We start from the raw sequence: 26,425 nt of genomic DNA, 5'->3' as shown, positions 1-26,425 counted from the left end.
TACATCTAAATAAACCTCTGGTTTGTGTGTGTGTGTGTGTGTGTGTGTGTGTGTGTGTGTGTGTGTGTGTGTGTGTGTGTGTGTGTGTGTGTGTGTGTGTGTGTGTGTATCAGCAGCAGTGAATGAGCCCCCTGCACCACCAGGGTGTGTCGCAGGAAGACTGCTGCCTACTACCTCCACCACAAAGCCATGCTGTTCAGAAGCATTGCCCCACTTTCCATATTTAACCCCACATCATCCTTGTGTGTGAGTGCATATGTGGTACACACTGTGGCATGTAAGCCAGCTGGAGGACTAGTGGCGAGATCCATGCCACTCTGCTGACCAACTAATTTGATTTAACCCAGGGTGAGTCTGACGGCAGCCATCTGTGTTTGCTGCTGCTCGTGTCTGCGTCTTGTAGTTCTACTGTGGGTCCCCGCACGACCACAGGGGCAGAAGCTTTTCATTAGCCTGGGTCATACAGCAGTATGGATTTGGCTCCTTGCATGAGAAAGTCTTTAACTGGACCCCAGTAGTGCACCCAGTCTGAGCTGAGCTCCTGTTTTGCACCTCCTGCCTGCTCACAGCTCTGGTGTGGCCACTCGGAAACAATCTGGATTCAACAAAGGAAGGAAACCCGTGGAAAAGGCAGTTTCTATTGTGTTGTCTGCTAACGACTGTTTGAGTGTGGATTAGTCATGCACATTTGTCCGTGTGTGAGTGTGTGTGAGGGTGTGTGTAAGCCTGTATGTGTCTGCCTGTTTGTACTCATGGGCAAGAGGGTGTGTGTCCTCTGCCTGCCAAAAAGCAGAGGTGAAGGTTAAGCCTCTTTTTAATCTGCTTCCACACACTATTGTATGTAAACAGTATTGCACCCTGACAACTGCACACACACACACACACACACACACACACACACACACACACACCATAAAGAGACAAATTATGATTTCACATAAACTCATAGTCTGTTTATAAAATATGTAGCATTTTCAGACTCATTCATCTAAATGGAATATAAAAGCAGTTGAAACTCACTCCACCTCAACCAAAGACATGATAACAATTAACATGAATATGTCCTACTCTTATCATCGACCAGCATGGAACTTGTCCATTTTAGTAGCATGTTACATGTTGAACCTATGAGCTGTGCCATGCTGCGATGGTCAGATGCGTGGTTTCCATTTCTATTCATAATTTTTTTTCTAGTCCAAAGCATGTTCAATTTTTTTTTTGCACAGTTAGTAATTAGTTAATGTGAGTAAGTGTATTTATTATGATTCACATCTGCATGAGGAGAATTACTAGCGTTTCTAAATGATTTTCTACCTATTATAAAAGTTGACATAAAAATGTGTTATTTAGGGTTAATTGGACTGCTACTGTTACTAAATATAATTATATTAATTATAAGAGATATATAATTATAAGAGTTATATAATTAGTCTCAACATTATTATTATTAAACAGCATTTTGCAAGTGAACATTGTACATTAGATCAATAGTCAACCATATCCCATCACCAATCTTCCCTTTCATTAATAATCATTTGGTCAATGACATCAGCTGGTAACAGAATACATACTGAACTGTATTTATGACGCATTTACATTGCTGGTATTTTCTTGTCCCTCAGCATCTTTGGAAGAGCTGAGCTATGAATTTGTCCCACTGGGGTCACTGTCACACAGACAGAAGGGACCTTCATCACCTCCATCATGTTCATCCGTTTACACCAAACGACGAGAGAGCATCTAGTTTGGAAGATTAAAATATGAACTGTCTACATGTTTGTTGTTTGATTACCGATGAGAAGAGAAGAAACGGAAAATTACGAAGGGACAGGACAGAGTGAGCACTGCTCATTGGTGTAATGTCCCAGTGTTTGTTATGGAGCGTTCCGAGAGGTGTATGGGGGGCTCAAGGTGTGACTGGGGTGTTTCAGGGTATGTGGCACACTTCATGCTGTGTATGGCATGTTCCAGGGTGTGTAGAGGTGTGTAGGGGAGGGAATGGTGTTCCCCGATGTGTATGGGGTGTTCCAGGGTGTACAGGGTTGTTTCAAGGTGTGTAGGGGTGTGTAGGGGTGTACAGGGTTGTTTCAGGGTGTGTATGGGTGTACAGGGTTGTTTCAGGGTGTTCCAGGGTGTACAGGGTTGTTTCAGGGTGTTTAGGGGTGTTCCAGGGTGTACAGGGTTGTTTCAGGGTGTGTAGGGGTGTTCCAGGGTGTACAGGGTTGTTTCAGGGTGTGTAGGGGTGTACAGGGTTGTTTCAGGGTGTGTAGGGGAGTGTAGGGGTGTACAGGGTTGTTTCAGAGGGTGTAGGGGTGTACAGGGTTGTTTCAGGGTGTGTCGGGGTGTACAGGGTTGTTTCAGGGTGTGTAGGGGTGTTCCAGGGTATACAGGGTTGTTTCAGGGTGTGTAGGGGTGTTCCAGGGTGTATAGGGTTGTTTCAGGGTGTGTAGGAGTGTTCCAGGGTGTACAGGGTTGTTTCAGGGTGTGTAGGAGTGTTCCAGGGTGTACAGGGTTGTTTCAGGGTGTGTAGGGGTGTTCCAGGGAGTACAGGGTTGTGTCAGGGTGTGTAGGGGTGTTCCAGGCAGTGAATGGGGTGTTCCAGGGTGTGTGGCACATTTTATGCTGTGTATGGCGCGTTTCAGGGTGTGTAGAGGTGTGTAGGGGAGGGGATGGTGTTCCCCGATGTGTATGGGATGTTCCAGGGTGTACAGGGTTGTTTCAGGGTGTGTAGGGGTGTTCCAGGCAGTGAATGGGGTGTTCCAGTATGTGCATGGCCTGTTTCCGGGCGTGTTCCCGTGGAACTCTGGCAGGGAGGCCATTGTCATGGTGATGTGTGACACAACACATAAAGCCTAATCTAAAAAATCTCTTTTGATTTCCTAGAGCGGCTCGATTAGGAAACAGTAAAGAAAACAAATCATAATCACAACTATTCTGGTCTGATGATCACTCTCAAACACATTCGTGGTGTTGTTGCTTTCCATCAGTGAACAAGAGCATCACTGAATATCAGAGTGCAACATCACAATAATCATTTTATGAAGATTATCTGGATTTCCTGAACACCGGAAGCCTGAATTGTAATAGAAAATAAAATGTGCTGACTTGGCCCGGCCCAGTGTTTTCTGCTCCTCTTGTCATGTTTAATTTACAACACAATGACATGTCAGGTCTGATTAATCCCCTGCAGGAAGGCTGCGGGTCAGGAGCCCTGCAGCCGCTCCACTCGCTGGCTTGAGGACAATTAACCTGCTACACTCAGCTATTTGGCAGGAGAAACGTTTTTAATTAGAAGAAAAACCAGCAGGGCCTTAGTGACACATTACCAGAGTAATAATGGCATAATGATGAGACATTTACTCTTCATTAATTATTGATTAGAAACCCTGCGCAGGTTGGTCCTAACAAGGCTGCGGCCTTTCCTCAAGAATGAAGAGGGCGACCTCTGTCTGAACATTTGCTGGGCTGGGTCACGCTCACCCCACATTCCAGCTTCAGGTTTGAAACCAGATCTTCGCCAGCTGCCGGGATAACTAGTGTTCTCCAAACAGTACCGCTGAGCAAGGCACTGCAGCCGCGGCTGCGCCGGGCAACTATAATTATCTCAAAGACAAATGCCTCTTTGCTGGAGTAACACGGCTAATAGCGTAGCCTGCGTGTGAGATCACTTCCATGAAGGGCTGCGTAGTCACCAGCGAACCCAAAATGATATGTTTGTGCAGCTTAGAGGCTGTAACACGTGTGTCTGCTGAGAGGAGCAGGAGACCTCTAACAAAAACAGACAGCACAAACTGAGAATACGCCATTTCAACGTCATAGCAGTCCGGCTCCAGCTCTTCTCGCTCTGTGATTTAAGGGCAGGGGCGGGACTTGTGGCACTGTTCACTGTCCAAGGCCGATGTGGCTATAAAATAACTGCAGGGAAGTATAATATCCCTACAATAGCCCTGGCAGGACCTATGATTATGAGAGGTTACATGGAGGAAATGCTGACCTCACTACTGTGTGGTCAGGTTTATGATGTCAGTGACGGTTGGTCACTGGCTGGGATCCCCCAGTAGAGAGTCTGACGGTAAACCAATCAAGGGAGGAAGATTAGCTCATATGAGAGGAAAATAGAATTGGACACTGACCTGACTAATGTCCCCTGGGTAGCAGCCATGTCTCTCTCCTGGGATTTAGGATCAGCCACACAGGAGTTGTTCCAGTTCAAGTTTTAAGAACGTTTAAGGTTAAACCTCGCGAAAGGATGAACTTCAAACAAAATGTCAACCTCACAACGAACCCAGAAAGAACCGGACATAACATTCACATACAGTATCTACCAGCTGTCAGCTGCCAAAAGAAAATTAGCTTCAGATACTGTGTATGTTGATATGAGTGAAGATCAGACACCTTAAACAAGCTGGTATTCTCCCCCTCTCAGCTTCGCCTGTTAACTTCTTACTTGAAAAACACAGAAATCAAACTGAGGTGTGAACACGTCAGTGAGGAGAGTGTGCTAGCAGCCACACTGCTGGGCAGATAAATCCTGCTTCTCACAAACACAGTACAGACATTACAGGTAGACCAGCACGGTACATCAACATGATATTGTGTCACGATATTTTCTCCTGAATGACGGTGAAGGTTCCCTGCTGTCCTGATCACGGTAGCTGTCAACCTCTGTGTTGTAGCCAAGAGGAATTGGTTTTTATTTTCACATGATTTCAGAGGAATTCCAGGGAGCGGCCATCTTGAATCATGCAAAATCTCACATGCATTATTCATTCACACACGTGAATTCACGAGATTTCAGGAGACAGACAAAGACACACACACACACACACACACACACGCACATATATATATATAGATATAGATATAGATATAAAGTATATATATATTTATTTATTATTTGTATATTGCATATACAGATATATATACATATACAGGCATAAACAATGCAAAAGCGCACATTTTTATGTCATAACTCGAAAAACAAGCCCTAACTTCTCAGTCTTTGTATTGAGTTAAGTTCTTATCATTTCCAGATGATGAGATTGAAAGAATGTGTGTCCTGGTCAACACCTGTACTGTAGTACCAGAGGTGAAGAGGAGGTCAAAGGTGAGGACAGTCACACGCTCATCTACAGAGCTGCAGCTTGTTCACCTCCAGGTCGTATCAGTGTAACAAACATGGCCGCTCGTTGCAGCTTTGTAGCTGCAGTGTGAAAGCTCAGCTCTGATGTCATTTTCCAAGAGAGGGATGACACTTTCTATAAATGTTCACTTTACACACTCACCACACACACGTATGTGTGTGTTGGGGGGGTGGGGCTGCCTGGTCATGCTGCTGTCTATGGTATTACCTTAGGTAGAAACAAAAAAAAATACTGATTCATAGCTGAATGTTGACCACACACACCACATTCTATGTTCTGAATTTAAAACTGGAATGAAATGTGCAAAATCTCCACTTATCTGCATAAGTGATGATTAATAATCGCTATCATATTTACCAACAACCGCTAAATCTGGATTAACTGATGCCGGTTTGGAGGAGGCAGTCCGTGCTTTTTGACTCTGAGATTGCAAGGTTGCTTTGAGCATGTGCATGTGTGTGTGTGTGTGTGTGTGTGTGTGTGTGTGTATGTGTTTGTGCTTGTATGTCTTTCTGTTTGAGCACTGATTTGAGGAGACAATGTTGGGAGTAAGAACATTTTTGTATAGTGAGGACATGTTGGCCAAACTTCATGACACGCCTCTTTAAAGGGCGGGTTGAGGGTTAACATGTACATCAGCACCCTGTGTGTGTGTGTGTGTGTGTGTGTGTGTGTGTGTGTGTGTGTGTGTGTGTGTGTGTGTGTGTATTTGGGGTCATTTCCACGTTCTTCCGCAGCCACACTTCTGTATTTTTATTCCAGCTGATAAACAGACAGCTGACAAGGGAGTTTTAGCCCTCACAGTTTCTGTCTAAACACACACACACACACACACACACACACACACACACACACACACACACACACACACACACACACAGTAATGGTTTCTATTAGAAGTTAGATATTTGTCTTGTAACTAGTTAAGATAGTTAAAACAGCTTAAATTCATATTAATAATCTGAGTTCATCATTTATCAAACTGGATTTTGCGGTAAATAAAAAAGATAGTTTAACATATCATTACACAGAAAAGTCTCATATTTTATATTTGTATTGTTTTACGATGAAAAACCAAAAATAATTTTTTCCCTTTTATAATCGTGCTCCTGAGTCAGGACAGCGTGGGTCTCTGACAGCCTCTAGGGTGGGGGTGGGGGTGGGAGTTTACTTCAATATATATAAATATATATATATATGTTTGTAACTTGTCAGGAATCCTGTGGGTCTCTGGATTCCCACGGGATGGGAGTCAATTTAACCATTAATCACATGACTGGGAGGAGGCGGAGGAAACATCACTTGGAGTGTGAGGAGCAGGAACGGGGGGGTGGGGGCTATGCGCTCTCTCCAGTGAACAGAGCTCTCAGCCACAGCACCAGTGGCTTTCGATGTTTATCAGTTTTTAAAATGGGTGAAATGTGAATTTGCTACAGAGCTGTGACCAACACACTGATTAGCAACGCCTCTGATTGCCCCACTAACAGACTGACAACTGCCTGTAAATAGGCTCCATTCATGGTTACGCCAACTACCCGGCTACCCGGCCTACAAAAGTCTGCTTCCACAAGCAAGTCCCCTCAGGAGTGCTCCAGGACCCAGACAGGAGGTGCTCTTTGTTCTCTCATCAGATTGGGATGTGACAGCAGTATTTCTGTGGGAGTGGGATCGGATACGGGTGAAAATCTCTCCCTCCTCATATGTCACCCTTTATCCCCCGCTCACAGTCTTGGCTGACACCGGAGGGTTACATGAACCGGGGCTGCTGCGGCGACATTCACCGACCTGGTTAGGTTTGCTTTGCTCAAACACGGCAGGCATCATGACAACGTGATGGTTTTTGCTGCGCTGCTGTTGGATCTGTGTGAAGAAGCAGACACCTCTAGAAAAGTGTCATTACTGACACACCGCATGACCCTTGTTCAGTCAGTTCCCTTGAAAGGCAATGTGGGGGGGTCTGTCATCTGATACCTGTTCACACCCTGTAAATCCAAACTCCAAATACACCCACAGAGGAAACCTCCAACCTTTCAAATCATTTAAACACCATAAACAAGAATCTCTTGTGTAAACTGGAAAGAATCGCTAGTTTATGACACCAACCTGAGCTGCCAGATGAGGAAGAATGGTGAGAGTTCACCAACATCTGAGGCTAAGAAGACGGACTGGTGACTTTTTCATGGTTTTACCGTCACACTATTTTCTAATTTGCTAATAATGCTTTACATGCTTTTGAGGGTGTTGGCGCGTGCACACACACACACGCACACACACACACATATACACATACATGTCCAGCTGCCATCATGCTATCTGAGCAAGATGCTATCACCAACATTCCAAGCAGGCCACTCAATCCATCTCACTGAGCCGCACAATCGCAGCACTTTGTCAATATACCCTAACACACACACACACACACACACAGGCACATAAAGCAGCACAATATAGTTTCTTTTCATCAGTTATAGATATATATGAACTTCTTCTTCTTCTTTTCATTAACGTGTCCACTAATCATGGTCAATAGTTTAACATCATCAAATCATCAAAAATCAAACAGAAAACAAACAAACTGCTATCCAGCTAAATATCTCAAATACAAAAGTTACTTTTATTGATTTCAATAGTGACAATAGAATCAAAATGACAGTTTCAACCACAAAGGGGTTTTTTTTTGGTTCCACATTCCTAGTCTAAGGTGACACACCTAAGCCTTCAGCAACGGCTCAACCTGACTTCACTATTCACACAGAAGCATAAATCCTGGAAGAAAAAAGGGAAACTGCTCCCAAAAAGGCAGGTACAAGAAGTACAACTTTCAGAGGAGTTCTTTTTTAGCCCTGCTCATGGTTCTGTGCAGTCTCTGAGTGTGTATGTGTGAAATGTTTCATTCAAAAATGACTTTCGTTCACATTGTCCTCATTATGGTGAGTTTATACGTGTTTAACGGTGCATGTGCCACTCACTATTACGTGTGGCTCACTAGATGTTTATTCAGTAAATAATTCAGTACACAAAACCTTGCTACACTTAAATTATGGAAGATGTTTCTTCATATTAAAGTACAACTGCACAACAGTGAGCACATTCTCTGACACGCCCAATCACACACACCCAGACACAACACAGCATTTCTGACATCCACGCCTCTTGTGCCACATTCAGAACGGCGAGCTGACAGCTACCACGTTCACACAAACCAGGAACTGAAATGTGAACACATGCATGTGGTGTCTCTCCCTGACAAGCGCACAAACACAAACACGCAGTGGTATGTCCACCATCAGGCTCGGCAACTACTTGGACTATTCAGAGTGATGAGACCCTGACGACAGAGGAGGGGGGCGGGCCTGGAGACTACACATCAGCAACAAGACAGTATATTAGTGGCAACAACAAAATTCTTCAATAGAACAGTTTATCTAAGTTCAAGTGCATGAACAGGTGACATGGCACGTTCCCTCTCTAGCTGAGTTCAACCCAGATCAATGACTAACCCGATGTGGATTCTCTGGACGTTTGACACTGTAACAGGACCATTTTGTGGGGGTTTGATGACTACTTGAATGACTATTCAGCTATTGAGTAAAAGAGAAGGTTGGTAAATGTACAATTCCAATAGCCTGTTAACCTGAGCTCAGAGCTATGGAGGTCTCAGAGATACCAGGCGCACCAAAACGCACCGAGAAGCTCCCTGCTTTACAGTCTTTGGTCCCTGCTTTTAAAACTACATAGCCACACAAGCAATTCTAAGATTAAGATTATCCTCCAAATTTAAATCTGTGTGTTCATTTGGAAACTGTTCATGTGAGTTTCACTGGGTTACACAATCAAAACTAGAGCTGCTTCTGCAATCTGCATCACAGGACAGGACAAGAAGTGACTCACAGACATAAATACAAAACTAAAAATATGCCCACTTTGTGAACTCTCATCTCTGCTGATACGACCTCCACATCCACATAAGGAGGGAACGACCCACTGGTTCAATGTGCATGACGAAGAGAAGGAGTCTGAGCAGGGAGGACACACACACTCATGGAAGGTGACTCAAGGCGGAGGTGTGTGTGATGCATCAGGGTGAGTGAAGGCAGGACCCCCCGGGGATGATGGCCATCTTGAGTCTCTCACATCTTTATTCTGAAAGGTTTCTGAACCCCTGCCTGGAGGAAGGATTCAACTTTCTGAAACAGGAAGTATAGGTGTGTGTATTTGAGCCATTCATGGTGATAGTTTTGCTTGGATGATGTTGAGGAAAGATGAAAGACATAATGTAACATAATAAATAGAAAAGCAAAACTCACATCTCCTCAAACACCAAGTCCAGTTCTCGTGCTCGGTGAGCCGCCTGTGTTAAATCAAGGAGTTTAGCCCTGAAGCTAGCAACAACTTCAGCTAGCAACCCTAAAGCAACAAGTCATGTTCCACTTTGTGTTTGAAATACAAATCTTTCAATGATCATTGTCCATTTTAGGAAAGAGAATTGTTGATATTCTGTGGTATTAGTACCAACTACCGCGTTTCTGTTATGGTGACATTCTTAATGGGGGCGTCAATTTTTTTGGGATCAATATTTAGTTTTGAGTATCTAGTTTAAGAAATACTCAAGATCTCCAACAACACTCACTGGACCGCAGACTCCCCGACGCTGCAGCACCAGCAGAATCCCCATTTACTGATGTCACATTCATGCAGAAGAGACAGCAAGCAGCGACGACACGCTTGCTGAGTGTTACTGGATTAAAATCAATGAATCCGTCTTTAACTTACAAACCCAAAAGTTGAGTTTTATTTTGAAGTAGTCAGGGGAAATGAACCAAATATAAAGTTGCTAAAATAAAAATAAAGGCCCTTGTGTGTGATGCAACTGAATTCAGTGTTTTTTTTATTTCATGACTGATAGAGATACTAGAAGAAACATTTTATAAACTAGAAGATTTATGATTGGCTGTAGATGTACGTCGCTTGCATCACAACCATGAGGACGAAGATCCAAAAGGGTTTCAGAGGGTTCAGGATCACGTCATCTTTTATGTGAGAATGGTTGATGAAGCAGCTGACCGGTTCGACAATCAAACTGTAAGTTGTACTAAAGATTGACGAGGGCTAAATATGGTTTAAGTCCAGTGTAGCAGTGAGACGAGCTGCTGGTGATGTAACAGCAATGTGGTCGCTAATACATCAGAACTGATGTTGTAATAATGTGCTGAATCGAGTCTCCATCTGGGGCTGGGCTGCTGCATAGCAATCACAACACATCTCACACTCACACACACACACACACACACACACACACACACACACACACACACACACACACACACACACAGAAACATCATTTTCACCTAGCCATCAATCCTCTCTTCTGGATGTAAAACCATTCGATGAGTCTAATGGCTCAAAATAGTCATATGACACACTGGATCAGAGCACACACAGTCCTGGGAGTGTGTGTGTGTGTGTGTGTGTGTGTGTGTGTGTGTGCGTGTGCGCATATAATTTGAGAATATAGGACTTTAACGTACGGTTATAATGAGTATGTTCAAGTGGTAGTGATATTTGATAGTGTATCATGTTAGAAATGTACACAATATTTACCCAGTGATGGTCGATAGTTTTAAGTCTTTTAAAAATATAACTTATACCACCACGTAGGTGGTGCCCTATAGCCTGAAGCCCTCCTGCTCTGGGGGGAGGGGGAGAACAGGGGATGAGTAGAGGGGATGGGGATCGTGGGTTGGGGGGGATAGCTATGTTCAGGGGCGGTGGGCCTGGTCGTTGTGGTGGACTGTGGCTGCCCCGCCTGGGTGTGGGGTGTGGGTGGGTGTCAGCCTCGCCGCTGGCGGACCCCTTGGGGGGCTCTGGTCGGGTCTCGGGCCAGAGGGGCCCTGTGCCCCTAGGCTCTGCTCATACTGTGGGGGGGGGGGGGGGGGGGGTGCCCGGCGGGACCAGGGTCATCTCTGCCCCGTCTCTCTGTGGGTTGCTTATGGGTGGGGGTTGCTGCTCCTATGCTTTCCTATGGGTCCTGGCATGGGTTGGGCCTGTGGCTGTTTCCTGGGGGTGCGATGTCCTGGCCCCCCACATCAGCTACAGCCAGCTACGCACAGCATCCAAGACAAACCGTAGCACACACACACACACACACGTACACACGCGTATACACACATACACGCATGGAGGGCACAACTGACCCATAAACACACACTCAGAAATTTATCTTAAAATTATATTAAACCAAATGGTAAGCCTGCACCGGAAATTCTGCAACCAATGTTTTTTTTCTTTCTTTTTCTTTTGTTGTTACTTTTTCTTTGTTCGTTTATTTGTTTTTTGTTTGTTTTTGTTTGTTTGTTTTGTTTTTGTGTGTTTTTTATTGTTGTTGTTGTTTTCTGCTATTGCTGTTGTTGTTTTTAAGTCTCCCCCCTCCCCCTTGTCTTCACTGCCCTGTCCCTGTTCTCTCTCCTGTCCTCAGTCTGGTCGCTTCATCAATGAACCAACACCATTCCTAATAAAATTAAACATAAATGGCAATAGGAGGAGTTTATCAGATTCCTCCTATGCAGAATAAAACTGCTTCAGTACAACAAAGCACCAGGAACATTGATGCTGCTTGCCTCAGCTGCTGAACAGGACAGGTTTAAAATATATATATATATATATATATATATATATATATATAAAACGTATACAAATGTACATTATGTAACAGTATAATACATTTCCAACACACTGTGCAGTACATAATAAATAGTACCTCAGAGGAGAGGAGAGCAAGCATGGAGGAGGATTCATGTGACTGAACAAGAGAGAAGGTTGAAAAAAACAATCATGGAGAGGAGACAGAAAACTGTTCATCCTAATTACAGAGGAGGACCCAGCCCTGAGAACAACGGCTCCCTGTTGATCATCTGTCCATCAAGATGCTCAAGAGGGCTCAAACAAGCCTCCTCAAGCGTTTCATCACATCATCATGGTTCCAGAATGCAGCAAAAAAGAGCTGTCTTTGGGAGTTGAAATGTTGGAGCACATCAGATGATTTCATTCAGCTGGTTCACAGCAATGTAAGAGACATCAGAGACACTTCAACAGGAGGACATGCAGCTCATAAAAAGGCCTGAAACTGCATAATCAAATGTTTGGCTTTATTTATTGGTCTGTTCATCTGTGCGGGGAGTGCGTCTCCAACCTGAAGCTACATGCACAGCGCAGACCAAACACTCCTCTCTTGTCGGCTGTTTTAGGTTTACATTCCTGCTAAGAATCACCAAAACTGTCTGCAGCTGCTTGTTCCTGCCCAACACTGAGACATAGTCTTCTTTGCCTCTTTGACGAACTACACCTCAGGCTACTTCCACACTTGCACCGCTTCATTTCAAACACACATAACTCTATGACTGAGCCTCAGGTACACACAACTCCTGAGGTTTCAAAGTCAGAAACACACACCTTAGAAAACTCTGCTGCCCCCTGAGTATGCTTGAAAACTCAGGGCTTTGAAAGGTGTGTGAAAGGTGTCAAATACATAGTGTAGAACCTTGGCTTTATATACAACATTTGGAAGCTGAGGTAAAATCATGCGGACAGTGACAGTGTTTCTCTTCCTGGCTGTTTTTCAAACTCAACACTGAACGATGTCAGAGCAACGCAACTTGAACACTGTAGGGTTGAATTTGTGGCTGAATGTCACTGCTGAGAAATGCTGGGTGTTAGCAGGCTGTCTTGGCCAGTGGGGCTCTGGTCAACTAGAAAGCACTCAGAGAGGACCAACCTCTTACAAGCCAATCCTTTGGCCCCTGGCTGCAGCCCTGGCCCCTGGCCACACAGTGTCATTGTGATGTAAATTAAATGCTTTAACGTACTTCCTGTAACAACTAGGTGGCGCTTTGACTTTAATTTAACCTGTAGATGTCTTCAGGCCTGGACTCTAATCTAACGCGTGAAGTTTGGAAAACCTCTGACCATCCAGATTCCAGTTACTATGGTAAACATTAAAGATGGCCGCCCTACCACAGTAACACCATTTAAAAACCTACAACTTCGCAGTTACCATCAACAAGCTCTGATGGCATTTCTGACCATGAGATTCATCTGGTTACATCAAAAAAACAAACAAACAAAAATTTTCTTTTGCCACTAGGTGGCGCAACGGCTCATCTGCCCCAAAACATAGCAGGTTGCTCCATGGCCCATTCTACACCCCTCAAACAAGTTCTGTGACAATCACCCGAGAGTTTTTGTGCGATCCTGGTGACAAACAAACACAACTGCAAACATGATGATAATAAATATGAAGGAGTCACTCGAGCAGTCTGTCCTCTGACAGTTCAGCTGCTCCTCTAGCCTGCATACTTGTGCCCACCCCCCACGCACACACACACACACACAAACTGCAGATATTCATGAAAAGCTTTTTGAAGTACTAATGCTAAATTGATGTCAACGTGTTGTTGTGGAGCAGCAGGCAGTGAGCCTTTGATGTTTGGCTCCATTTACAAAGCTCTGTCAGGGTATGCAGCCCGTGTGTGTAGACATGAGTGTGTTTGAGTTTGTGTTGCTGCTCTCACACTCACTCAGTGCCTTGTTGGAGCCCACAGTGGGCCTATTTGAGAGCCAAGTGAAAGGGCTTGTGTGTGTGTGTGTTTGTGTGTGTGTGTGTGTCAGAGAGAGAGAGAAAGGCACTATCTTGCTGCTTTAATAGAATTACACTAACTCCCAGGACATGTGTGTGTAATGCAGCTCCTGCTGCAGCCCATTACGGTGCATGTTAGTGAACAAACAGAGAGACAGACAGACAGACAGACAGGTGTACCCCCCCCCCCGTCCTCAACCTCATCCTCATTCTTGTCCTCGTCCTCATCCTCATCCTCTTGCTCCAGCTCTCCTCCCTCCTGTTCAGAACAACACACAGCAGCAGCGGCAACTGAATGAATTCCCTGTGTGTCCACAGTGGTCTCGCCTACACACACTGTGGACACACATATACACACACACACACACACACACACACACACACACACTTTTTCTTTGGGAACTGTGCCCTATTGTTGCAGAGTGAGGCTGAACGCATCGCAATGGAATGCATAGCCGCCAGAACACACACACTCACAGACAGACACAGAGGTCAAACTCTAATTCCAAAGCAAACAGGTAGTGGACACACACTCGTCCAGGACTGGGGCAGTTTACAAGTGTGCACCTCAGTCTGCAGGAACAATACAACAGTGGTGTGGTATGACAGAAATGATCCGCCCGGTGACTCATGACTCACATACCTAACAATCCTGACGGCTCTGTGTTTGGCTGGCAAATACAGACAGATAAGGAATTAAAGGAAAATCCATCATAGATTGTCATCCACCAGAACCTGACAGGACAACACTTTAACTCCCCCGGAGGGAGGAACACCGGTCCTCACATTAATATTCCTTCATTCGGGATTTGATGAAGTACAGCACCAACTGGAGCCAGACACTGCAACTACGATGATGGTTGCATTTATGGCGGGACAGCTGGATGAGAGCTTTCCTATTTTCCAGGAGGAAATACAGTAAATATCTACACATATATAAACGCACGGCAAGCAGCTTGATAAATATCTTGCTGCTTCTCAGTTTTACAAGATGGCAAAATTTTAAAAAGAATGAATGAAAAAAGTTGAGCTGAAAATCACCAAGGAATCAGTATTTTTGTCACTTTGGGTTCACTGTTAAGATGATTAGTTTAGGCTCTGGTTTTTAACTGTAGCACTTCCTGGTATTGCTATGCATGCCACGCGTTCTATGATTCAAAAAGATGATCTGACAAAAAAAGGGGTGAAGGACAGTAAACCACCAAATATGTTACAAAAACATGTTGGGTTGGTGAGACAAACACTGACAGTAAGTATAAAACAAGTTGCTGTCCCTGGTGAAATACAGGCTTGGGTGGTCCTGATGCTGCACGGCTGCTGTCCTGATCCTCCTCAATCACACACACTGATGCTGATGTTTCTCATACTGGTTCTATTCTATTTGTTCAAATTAAATCAAGGCCCTGAGATGCTGAACACACACTTTCATTCCACAAAACACAAGGCAGCAGGACATCCAGAGGATTGTGTTTCATTGAAACATGAAGTTATTTCACCTTCTCAAGAGCAGGAGTTCCCCTGTATGCGCCCCTGAGCAGGTGTAGAGGCAGCAGAGCACATTTTTAACTCTAGGGGGAATATTCACATTGCAGGAAAACATGCTAACCTGCTCACACTTGTAGCCTCAACCTGACACCTGGCACTCAGGAGTACTCGTGATTCTACTGCTGTCGACCTGGTCTCACCGTCAGAAATTGAGGAATTCTAGAAGCTTGAATGGTTTCCTTTAAGCACTAAACACAGATTAGATCATCAAGGTCCAAATTTCTACCTAAATATTGCTTTTTAACATAGACATATGATTTGTTGGCATCTGAAGTTTATCTCCTGTTCTGTGCTTTTACTTTTAATCTTCTATGATTTACTGAGCTTCTCTGTGGTCAAACTACAGCCCCCAAGCTGTTCACTCTTAATATTCCTTCATTTTATGAGCCAAGCTCAGCTTCTCTGATTGATTCTGTACTCTGAATGTTGAGTTAGAGCAGCTGTTTTATCAGATCTTACAAAACACCAGACAATCTACTACCACAGCACACATTTAAAGGCCTTTCTGTCTTTATCCAGTTTAACGCTGATCAACATCTGAAATTAAGAACACATTTCTGATCCGACGGTAAAGAAAGTTCTGAGACACAGCAGGAATTCTATCAACAAACTACTTTGTTTAATAATTTCAAATGTTTCATGTTTCCTGACTTCCTTGAAGACATCGCTGACCGAGACTATTTAGCAAGCTACAGGACATCTCCAGCCACAGTGGTGTAGTAGGTCTGTAGTTAGCCATTACGTTTAGCTAACGCTCATTCTTTCAAGGTTTCCTCCACAGTGTCCTGCCAGCCCAGTATGTTTGAAAATGGGCCTGAGCAGAAACTTGAGGTAATTCTCTTCACTAAACACGTAAGCTTGAGTTTAACCACAAATTCTCAGAGAAATGTCCTAAAATCCACACCAACAGGTGAGCGTCGATTATTGATCCCCACAATACTTTCACTGCAGACACAAACAGAAAGTCCTGCTGGGTTTGAGCTTCATATATGTTTGCATCCGATGCTTGTAAAGCTTCACTAACATAACTGCAAAGTTATTCATATACCTAGAAAACTTCTACAACTGTGATACTCAGCGGTAGAGTTCAGCTAACCTCTGCTACTGCAACCGTGGCACAAGACTAACAGCCTTACTAATGGCAGCTCAAGGCCACACTTTAACCCTTCTCTGACTCCCTCCATCTACCTACCCGTCCACGCAGCTGTGAGAGGGCCGACTCTTCACCCTGCTGTAATTCCCTGATTGGCAGCCGGAACGCCTGGTTGCTGACACACTGGTCCAGCTGCTGCTGTTATGAGGGGGATTACAGGGACCGGCTCACTCTGTCCCATCAGACTCGTCCTCTCCGCTTTCCATCCTGCCATCATTTCATTCATTCAATCCGCCCTTGTCACGCAATCTCCGACTCCACCTCTCCAGCCTCACCATAAACACATTCTCAGTTATCCACACAAACAAACACACACCACGCACACATGGACACGTCTGTGTGTGTGGCTGCTTGTGAGCTACAGCTCTGTGGCGCTCCAATCCCATCTTTGATGAAAGATGTATATGTATATATGTCCTTATAAAATGGAGAAACGATGACTGTTAGTAACTGAGCATTAATCATTGACGGCTCACGATCCATAGAAATGCCATTAAAAATCAAAGCGACGAACACATTAAAAACCAAACACAACTTCTCAGCTTGATGTAATTCACCCTGAATAACCAGGATGACTCCCCAACTTTTAAAGGGTTTTGGTGATGATGTCACGTTCCAAAAACTATTCACGCTGTAAAAACAAAGACTACCTCACACTGAGATAAATAACCACATCTGAAGTTTGAAGCTCTTCGTCACACAGAGTTGAGAGTCAGATGAGTTCAAGTCATCTGAGCGAGTGTTACACACCTCATTCCCGGAGTTAAGCGTTTATCAAGTTCTGATTTCAGTTGCATCATAAGCTCACTGCCTGTGCAAACCTTGACTGCATTAAGAAGTTCTAACAGAGTTTCTGCAGCAGTTTTGTGACACATATCGCAGTCAAACTGTTGGCCAACAATCCAGCTTTCCACAAGTGGCACAAACTCATGTGTTGCAGTTTTTTTGCATAACTAGCAAGAGAACAGTAAAAATGTACCACATTCACACCACGACAGGAAATACAGGGACATGATGTGGGCGTGTCCTCAGCCATTAGTTTGACTTTGCACTGTAGCATGTACACACAAACATTAATGGGATATTGTAAAGGAGAACGGCACGGTGGACCAGTGGTCAGCACTGTAACCCCCCAGCAAGAAGGTTGTGGTGTGAGTCCTTGTTCTCCCTGTGCCTGCGTGGGTTCTCTCTGGTACTCCAGCTTCCTCCACAGTCCAAAGACATCAAGAGGGACCAGGTTAATCCAGACTCTAAATTGACCGTAGGCGTGGCTGGGAGAGCCAATGGTTGTCTGTCTCTATGTGTTGGCCCTGCCATGGACTGGTGACCTGTCCAGGGGGAAGGCTGCTGGGATAGGCTCCACCCCCACCACCCTGAACAGGATAAGAGGGAGAGGATGGATGGATGGATGGATGGATGGATGGAAAAGAAACCCATCTTAACTCCTTAATTATTTTTTTTCAATTATTATTGGTTTATATAAAATAATATTAGGAGTTGGATTATTGCCATCCATGTGAATGTAGCCATTGTTGTCTTGGGCATGCTCGCAGCAGCCATCTTGCCATGTCACTGCAGGGTACACACAGGAGGAATTACTGTTTCATTTATGCAGGTGAGGGTCTCCGAATGCTGACTCACTCTATACAAGAGGGTCTTTAAGTGTTTACCTGCTCTGACTTGTCACAGTCGCTGACAGTGGCTAACATTTTATTCACTCACAGATGATGGAAATGTGGGTCATTTACTTAGCGAGCCCAGACAACACTAAAGGCCCTCAAATCTTGCCTTTTAAAGGCAGACAACTGCTGGCCTCTACAGCCGTATTGATTTTACAGTAAACAAGATCAAATGTTTCACAGGCCGGTTCAATGATGCTGCAGGCTATTACTGGCAGAGCTGAGCCATTAGGGCTCTGCTCAGCATTGATGACTTCAGACCATAAATGCTTGTCCCAGGTCAAGCTGTCTGCTATGCTACTAATTACATGGCAGTCAATCAGATGTTGGTAAAAAGAGGATCAGGTTATTTATTTTCTTTCTTCAAATAAGTGACCTTTTGCTGTGACGTAGTTATCACGGTGACAGCCACGTCAAAAACATGCTACTTTTAGTTCCATCACCTGACAATAAACGCACCACTTGCTGACTGGAATTTTATGAATAACCAACAAAATGTCATTGAGAGCTGATAAAATGTATTATTGATTTATTGGCAATTCTACAAAAGCCATAGTCAGGTGTTACTGATGCCAGTTTTATACGCAGGCAATGTCACACAACAAGCTGCCTTGTTGGAGGCACTTCCACCTTAACAAGTGACTTATGATTTCCATGACGCAGAAAACACGAAGAAAAGTGTGGAATTAAATTACAAAAATTCAATCAACTGTAAACGGTGTAATTTCATGGAATTTGCAATGATGTGGATGCAGTTTAGAAAATTCCGGTTTTCCCTGCAGAGCTGAAGTGTTTTCTCCCAACACCTGATAGCTGGATGAACAGCAGGAGTATGCTGGGCGTTTCACAGTCATTTCTCTGCACACTGCTGCTCCTGCAGTCTGTGTTCCACTGAGGGAGGGGCCCAAGGGTCGCCCCCCACCCCCACACACACACACACCTCCAAGTCAAAGCCACCCCCTGAGGGCTAAAGCTGCGTACACACACATAAAACGATACACTTGCTGCTTTGTTCCTGATAGCTGGATATTCCAGGCTCTGAGTGTAAAAACAGAGGACTTCACTACTAATGGCATTTTTCAAGCTTCACCATTAAAAAGAAAACCTGATTCACCTCACGCTGGCCCAGTAAACAGACCCTCAACTCAGCCTGACTGAAGTGAGCCATTTTGGCCTCTGTCTCTTTAAGGCTGCCCCACCCTCAAAGCTCATTTTATCCTGATTGGCTGAATTCTGGAAGCCTGCTGAGGGGCAGCACCCCTATGGTGTATGGGTGTGCTTTGTCTGGAGAAGATGAATGTGTAAATACTGCCCCCCAGCAGGCTTCCAGAATTCAGCCAATCAGGACAAAGTGAGTTTTGAGGGCGTATCGCTTTAGGTGTGTGTACCCAGCTTCAGCCCTCAGAGGGTGGCTCAGACTTGGAGGTGTGTGTCTGTGTGTGGGGGAACCCCTGGACCCCACCCTTGGAGGAACAGTTTATACGTTCATCGTCTCCAGGCGATGAAGGGGTGTTTGGGTGCTGCCCCCCAGCACCCCTATGGTGTATGGGTGCACTTCACCTGGAGAAGATGAATGTATAAACACACGGAATTATTAATTACTAAAAGTGCTGGAGACTGAGTTGGAACGTGTGTTTCAAGCAAGAATACTGATAGTTCCTCCCCGGGGGCCAGCGGGTGTCGTAGAGGGAGACTGAGGGAGACCAGGCTGTAAACGTAGCAGTCAGTCTGCAACTTAATCTGCAGTTGTCATCAAATAAATGCTTCAGTCCATGTTTGGCAACCATGTCCTCATCACACCACCAGCTAGTCTGGATGTAAACAGCACACCCACCTCCGTCTGCTCCCGCCTTGATGTTTTCACACTGTGCATTGAAAACCCGATTGATTCAGCAGGTCGCGTCACTTTAGCCTGAACAAACCTGCACTGGCACAACTTCCGGTCAGTTTAGCAAGCTAACGTCCTTTACCTTTACGGGACACTAGCATGCTACAAGCATCAAGCTCTGCTTCCTACTCACGGCGTCCTGTGATTCTGATCCCATAGGATTTATTCATATGCCGCCGCCGCCGCCGCCGCCATGGTTACATCAGAGCATTTGACCTATAGAGGCGGTCCAGTAGAAGAATGGGTAACTTGATTGAAATGATGACGGGAAGTTTCTGGAGAAACCTCTCTGCAGCTTTAACGGGTGAGTGGCAGGCGCCAGCAAAAATGAGGGTAAAGTTGACAACAGTTGCATAAGCTATTTATCATTTAATGACCGGTCCCTCAGATGGAGGCTTCAGAGCAGCCTGGGCTGGAGCTGTCAGGGATTACTGCTACATACATTCAAGTTATTATTGGAAACTTTGGTCATGTTGTTTCACATTAACATCCCAAATTGTAACAATAATACGAGAAAGCACTGACGAGCCCTTTCTGAGTTTAAATGGCATTCAGACAGCCAACACTGTGATTCTATCAAGATAATAAAGCAGTCTTCGCCTCAGACAGCAGCATTCGCTTTGGCAGCAGAGGAGCAAACTGATGATTGATGATGGATTTCTTGCTTCCTGATTCTTCGACAGAGGTGGGGACAGAGCACGTCGATGACCTCGGAGAGAGTATCCTGCTACACTCAGGACTAACGCAGATCAGCTTTCCTCCACCTCGTTTTTAAGTCTGACTTGGACACGACTGGGAAAACTTCCAGATGGAGGTTTGAGAGTTTCTCTGGCAGGTTTTACCATGAATCATGAAGCCATTCAGGGTTAGCAGGCGCAACAGAACGAGAGGACCCGCGCAGCAGGAGGAGGGGTGCTACGTCGACATCTAACTGCTGCTAACCACTTGCCGATCGAGCTAAATTCATAAATCTCACAAGGCATTTTACTTGCCTCGTCAATACTGTTGAGCCCCCCGTGGGTGAGGAATCTGGGGGAGGGCAGCTAGAGTCTCGTATCAAATGGATAGTTCTGTGCATCACACTCCACAGCATTCTGTCTTCTATTCTACAAAAATGTGTCTCGCACCATTAAATTCAGAGATCTTTCAGGTCATTGATTACCGTTGTGTGAACTGTGGTCCTTGAACAGTTTTTGGGATCCATGTTAGTGAAATGAACATGTACTTATAAATGTATACATCTGTTAGTCTGATGATTTTCTCTTCTAAATACTTAAGTTATACACACCCTACCAGAATATAAAAAATAGCCAAAGATGCTAAAGATTAGTTTCCAAAAATCCAAAGAGGCTTGAGACCTTTTACCATTTCTGTTCAGCCAAAAGCACAGAACTCATTCATATTAGAGGAGGATACCTGCAACTGACAAGACCAAATTAGTCGGGCTGTAATCAACCAAAGAAATTCTTGGTCGACTGAAGCCCTCAAATTTCGACTAAAAATTGACTAATTTTATATATGAAAAATATACTGTGTCAGCTATCAGCACAAAACCTGTTGAGGAATATTTGGATTGTTTTTGTCACGTTATAATAACTGACTGACGCTATCATTTGTCCTGCGCACAGAGCGAGACTGAACGGAGGAGCTCAGCATCGCAGCTGAGACACAAATAGACTTTGAACTTAAAACTTTACTCTTAAACACAAAAGGCAAGTCCACTGTAAACCAGATAACAAAATAAAGTGCATAACTGCAAAGTAAAGCAGGTTGAAATATCAATTTGGATCTGTTCATGTACTCAAAACTGAGGGGGCAACCTAAGGTGGACACGTTAGCTCACCGTTTCTAGGTAATACGTCGTCGTGTTTGTAGTGGAGCTGTGACATGAAAACTGGTGTTTGCAAACTTTGCATTCGACTTTTTTTTCCATGATCTATTTTCATGAAATGCTGCTACGCTGCAGGTGTCTTTGACATGGTGGACGAAGACTGACTTGAAATGAAACCGTCCAAATTAAATATACATTCATCAAACCACCAGACGTTGGCCTTCTGGTACTCTTCAGTCCGTCTGTGTCTAGCGGGTCGGGCTGATTCAAAATAGCAAAACAGGGGAGGTGTTCAAAGATAGATTGTTATCTGTGAAACAGGGGTGCTTTGAAAACACCCCCATTAGCACTTGGTACTTTCCTCCTGATGAAATTAACACGGCAAAAAATCAACCAATCAGAATTTTGGTCGAGCCAGAACGTATTGACTTATAAATCGACCAGTCGACTGGGAGATTACAGCCCTAGAAATTAGAGATTATTTCAACTTTTATTTACTCAGGGAACTCAGTGAGGGATACACTGATGCAGGAGCATCGTGTTAGCACATCCTGCCGGGCCCCAAAGATTTAACAATCAGTAAACAAGGTAGTCGAGGATCTGGTCTTGTCTCCTGCTGCACACAGCACAGTAGAGTCGGCTTGGATGCCTAATAATATTGGTATGCAATCTGGGTTTTTAATTCACCACTAACAGGCCAATGATCAATATTCTTATCAGCCCAGTTTCTTCCGTACTCATCTTCCATGATGAGGAGACAACAGCAGATTTTTGATTTATGGGCTTTTCCAAATGTTTTCAACTGAAGAACATTTTCATGTTTACATGTTTTGTTGCACTGCACTAAATGTGAATATAAAGTTGTTTTTCAACAGGTAATATTGACATCAATAAACCTTAACTATTGGCCAAAGTCAGGGGTTAAATATCTCTAAAGAATCCAGTATGGTGCCTCCCTGGTAACTACATGTGTTGGCTCAAAACTTGCTGACTCATCACGTCATTTATGACTTGTATCAATCAGAATGGTGCCACTAGGACAGTGGAATCTTCTTCCATTACACAAATGAACTCCAGTGAGAGGGATCGAACTTTAATGAAGCTGAAATCAGACGAATTTCATTTTCTATGAGTTTTTGCTTTGTGATGGGCAGCAACATGAGTGAGAGACAATCGATGGGTTCTCCCACTGCTTCCTGTCTGAAAGCGCCACAATTTGTGCTATTAATCTAAAAAAATATACATACATAATTGACCAATCCAAATACAGAGAGTATTGTCAATGTTTGACAATCTGCACGTGACCTGACTTTGGTTTCACCTTTGCGGCTCAGGAGTTTTCTTCTGTAGAAGCCGCCTGTTGCTATAAAACCGGGGAGTGGCGCCTGATGCCGGCCAGGCTGCTGGGCTCTGAAGTGGGTCTGATCAGGCACAACTGGTGAAGACTCAGCTCTCTGTGACGCAGCCTCACTCTTGGGCCCGTGTACTTATACAACAGTTAGGGAGTAAAACAGATGTTCCCCTTTTTAGAAGTATTCATCACTGGAAATGTCTGCTCTTGATGGCCCCGGTCCTGCTGCTGCAGATCTCCCACATGACTGCACTAAATGTCTTTTAATGTACTTTCTCGTCTGTGCCGTCGCCTCAAGCTGCTGCTTCCATGCAGACTGCAGAGATGTGCAGCGTTTCTTCTACACTCGAGAAAATGGTGTGGCTTTAGACTCCATTAAACACAACAAACACTGGGCTACAACCAGGTGATTAGATTAAATGAACTGATGTTTGCCTCCTTCAAAATAAGAGCCAAAGTCAGGATGCACCCAGCCGGCAAGATTCTGTAAACTACTTAGGAAAATAGCAGAACTTTGATCACTATCAGAGAGGCGACAGATACAAGTAGTACTTTTCTACAACTGAAACTTGGACATAAGAACTGTACTTCCACCATCTTTTTATTTCTAAAACCTCCTGGAGCTATTCACTGAGGCGCCTCAAGGAAACGCTGGTACGACAACAACCTGCCAGAGAAACACAACCCTCCTGACCTATTAGATAACCGTCAAGCCCTCGGGCCTAATACCTGGTCACTTTGGCGGCCTGACAGCAAAGTATCAAGCAACGGGACATTTTAGGGATGTGACTGGATCAGGTCCATAATGAATTCAGGGCCTGAGATCAGTCCCACCTCTCATTTCCCACTCTGTAATCTGGCAGTGGAGGATTGGAGAATAATCTGGATAGAAGGAGCGATGGCATGAGGAGGAAGAGCGGGGGGACAATCCTCTGGGCTGCCTCTTCGTGCTTTATATCAATCGCCAAGGTCAATACACGACGTTGTTCCATGCAGCGAAGTTAGAGTGTGTGTGTGTGTGTGTGTGTGGTGTATTTATGGCTCCAGGGGATTATCTGTGATCTGATACTCAAAGCAGACAGAAAGTTTGCAAATCACTTAACTTCATGCAACAGTTGCAGTAACTCAGATGGTACTTTTATTAAATTTGATAGCAGTTATCACTTGATATTACCAGCCTTCAGAGGAACATTATTCTGAAGTTATTACAGAATAATTGATATCTGATTTCTAAACAATGTTATCCTTGACGATATGACAACAGGGGCTGCAGTCATACACCGAGAACTGAGAAAAGTTGAATGAATGAAAGTCTCACAGCAGTAGAGGCAGTATTTTTAAACATGTAATGTACTTAACTGCAGTAGTGAGATATCATTACTCTGCTTGACTGTTTGCATTTCAGGGGACTTTGTACTTTTACTCCACTACATGTATCTGAACCCATGAGTAGGTTACTTTGAGGGGAAGGGTCCTGCATGACCTGACAAAACCTGCTGAGGATGTTCATACTTTTACATCGAAACCTGACAAGAGGACACAAGTGGAGCAGCGCAACCGCATCCTCAAACCACATATGGTTTGAGGATGCGGTGCCCCCGAGCACCAGAATACACAAACACCATGTAGAATCTGTACTTTTGATACTTGGTCAGAATCAGTACAAGTACAATCAAGTACTCCTCTAGTTTTAAGAAAGCAGAATTTAAAATGAACACGTTTACTCTGACCACGGTACTATTATTTCTCTGTATTAATACTTTTACTAGTGAGGGAGCCGTGTACTTTCACACCAGCAGCAACACAAGAGTGAAAGCCGAGTCTGTGACGTCATGAAATGGTCAGCTATGTCGTTATAAAAACCCAAACATCCTCTTCGCCCTGCTAATGAATGGACAGGTCGGGGGGGGGGGGCTCAGCCTAGCTTGCGTAACTTCGCTAGCACCTCTGAGAGCTATGACAGTGCAACCCCGCTGCCACATTTACGCTACACATTTCTGTCACGCTCACCATGAGCGACCCGCATGTGAGAAGCGTGACAGCGACAGTGAAGGTTCACCGCCGGCGGTGAGGCGCGTAGCGAAGGAGACAGCGAGGCGGCGGCGGCAGCTAGTTACCAGGAAGGGCGCGTTGCTACTGCGCATTTGGCCGGGGAAGAGTTTACGAGGAGCACCTGAAGGCCACACTCTCCTCCAGCGGAGCAGCGTCTCGCTGATGAGTGCTGCGGGATCTCTCATCCCAAATCACCGTCCTCTCACTGCCGCGAGGACTCCCGCAGCCCGCCCCGCAAACTCCTTGAGCGCTGCGAACCCGCACACGCCTCTGCACACCACACATACAACACCGCGTTCATATTTTAGCGGGACTCACCGTTAGTTGTCTTCTTTTTGACAGTTTGTCGGGAGTCTCCGAGCGTCGCTGTCACCGCTACGATCCGCCCACTCGAGAACGCACTGCGCTGGCCGCAGACGAACGCGCGCCTCGCCGCGGGAGCGCAGAGCCAATCACAGACCTGCATTTCTGACTGACTCCTCTCTCATCCAATGGGATTGCTGCTTTGGTGTACGTGACGAGTTGATTGACTAATCAGGGCTTCCAAACTCCGAGCAGACCCTTTGTCGTCAACAAATGCACTTTTGACAGACACGCGGTGGATACAATGAAGAAGTTTGACTCCTTTTACGGTCCGGGGCCGGACCAATCGCCGGGGGGAACGGGCTGTGGACACTGCCAGGGCCCGGGAAGACGCCCTGATTCCGCCCAGATCGCTGGAATGTCACCGGGATGACAGGAATGAGGAGGATTACGGGAAATACAGCTATTCCATTCGGAAAGTAGAAGTCAGACTTCACGTACGTCCACGTGTGAAGTACTACAGTTGAGACAGGTTTAACTAGAAGGGATGGCGGAGTTTATCGTTTCCAGTGAAGGAAGTAGTCACAAAAGGGTGTTGACTCCTTAGACTACTGACATCACCTTGGTGTGAATGCTATCATTATTATTATCGTTATTGTTATTATTGTTGTTGTTTATTAACTTCATTTATATTGCACTCTTCTGAGCAATGTAAATGAAAATAAAATAAAACGTCATCCGTAAACTAATATGGGGCCACACTGACACCTAGTGACAAACATGGGGAACAGCAGTTCCAGGCGTCAGGTACGTGTGACCTCTGGTCTTCCGCCTTGCTGCATAATCC

General features: G+C 44.8%; 1 protein-coding gene across 1 annotated transcript in view; it reads right to left on the bottom strand.

The window, feature by feature from the left end:
- LOC147242038 (uncharacterized) overlaps window positions 1-25,756 on the bottom strand; it is a 100,841-nt gene extending 75,085 nt beyond the window's left edge. Inside the window, exon 1 of the mRNA XM_086191430.1 lies at window positions 25,594-25,756. Coding sequence (XP_086047556.1) covers window positions 25,594-25,741 — 148 coding nt within the window. The 5' untranslated portion in view covers window positions 25,742-25,756. The remainder of the gene's footprint in view (window positions 1-25,593) is intronic.
- Between the last annotated feature and the right edge of the window lie 669 nt (window positions 25,757-26,425).

The sequence above is a fragment of the Aulostomus chinensis genome, chromosome 21 (assembly GCF_037954235.1).
Source record: "Aulostomus chinensis isolate RoL2024-O1b breed Wild chromosome 21, RoL_Achi_v1.0, whole genome shotgun sequence".
NCBI classification, from domain to species: Eukaryota; Metazoa; Chordata; class Actinopteri; order Syngnathiformes; family Aulostomidae; genus Aulostomus; species Aulostomus chinensis.
This window is presented reverse-complemented; position numbering and strand designations above follow the sequence as displayed.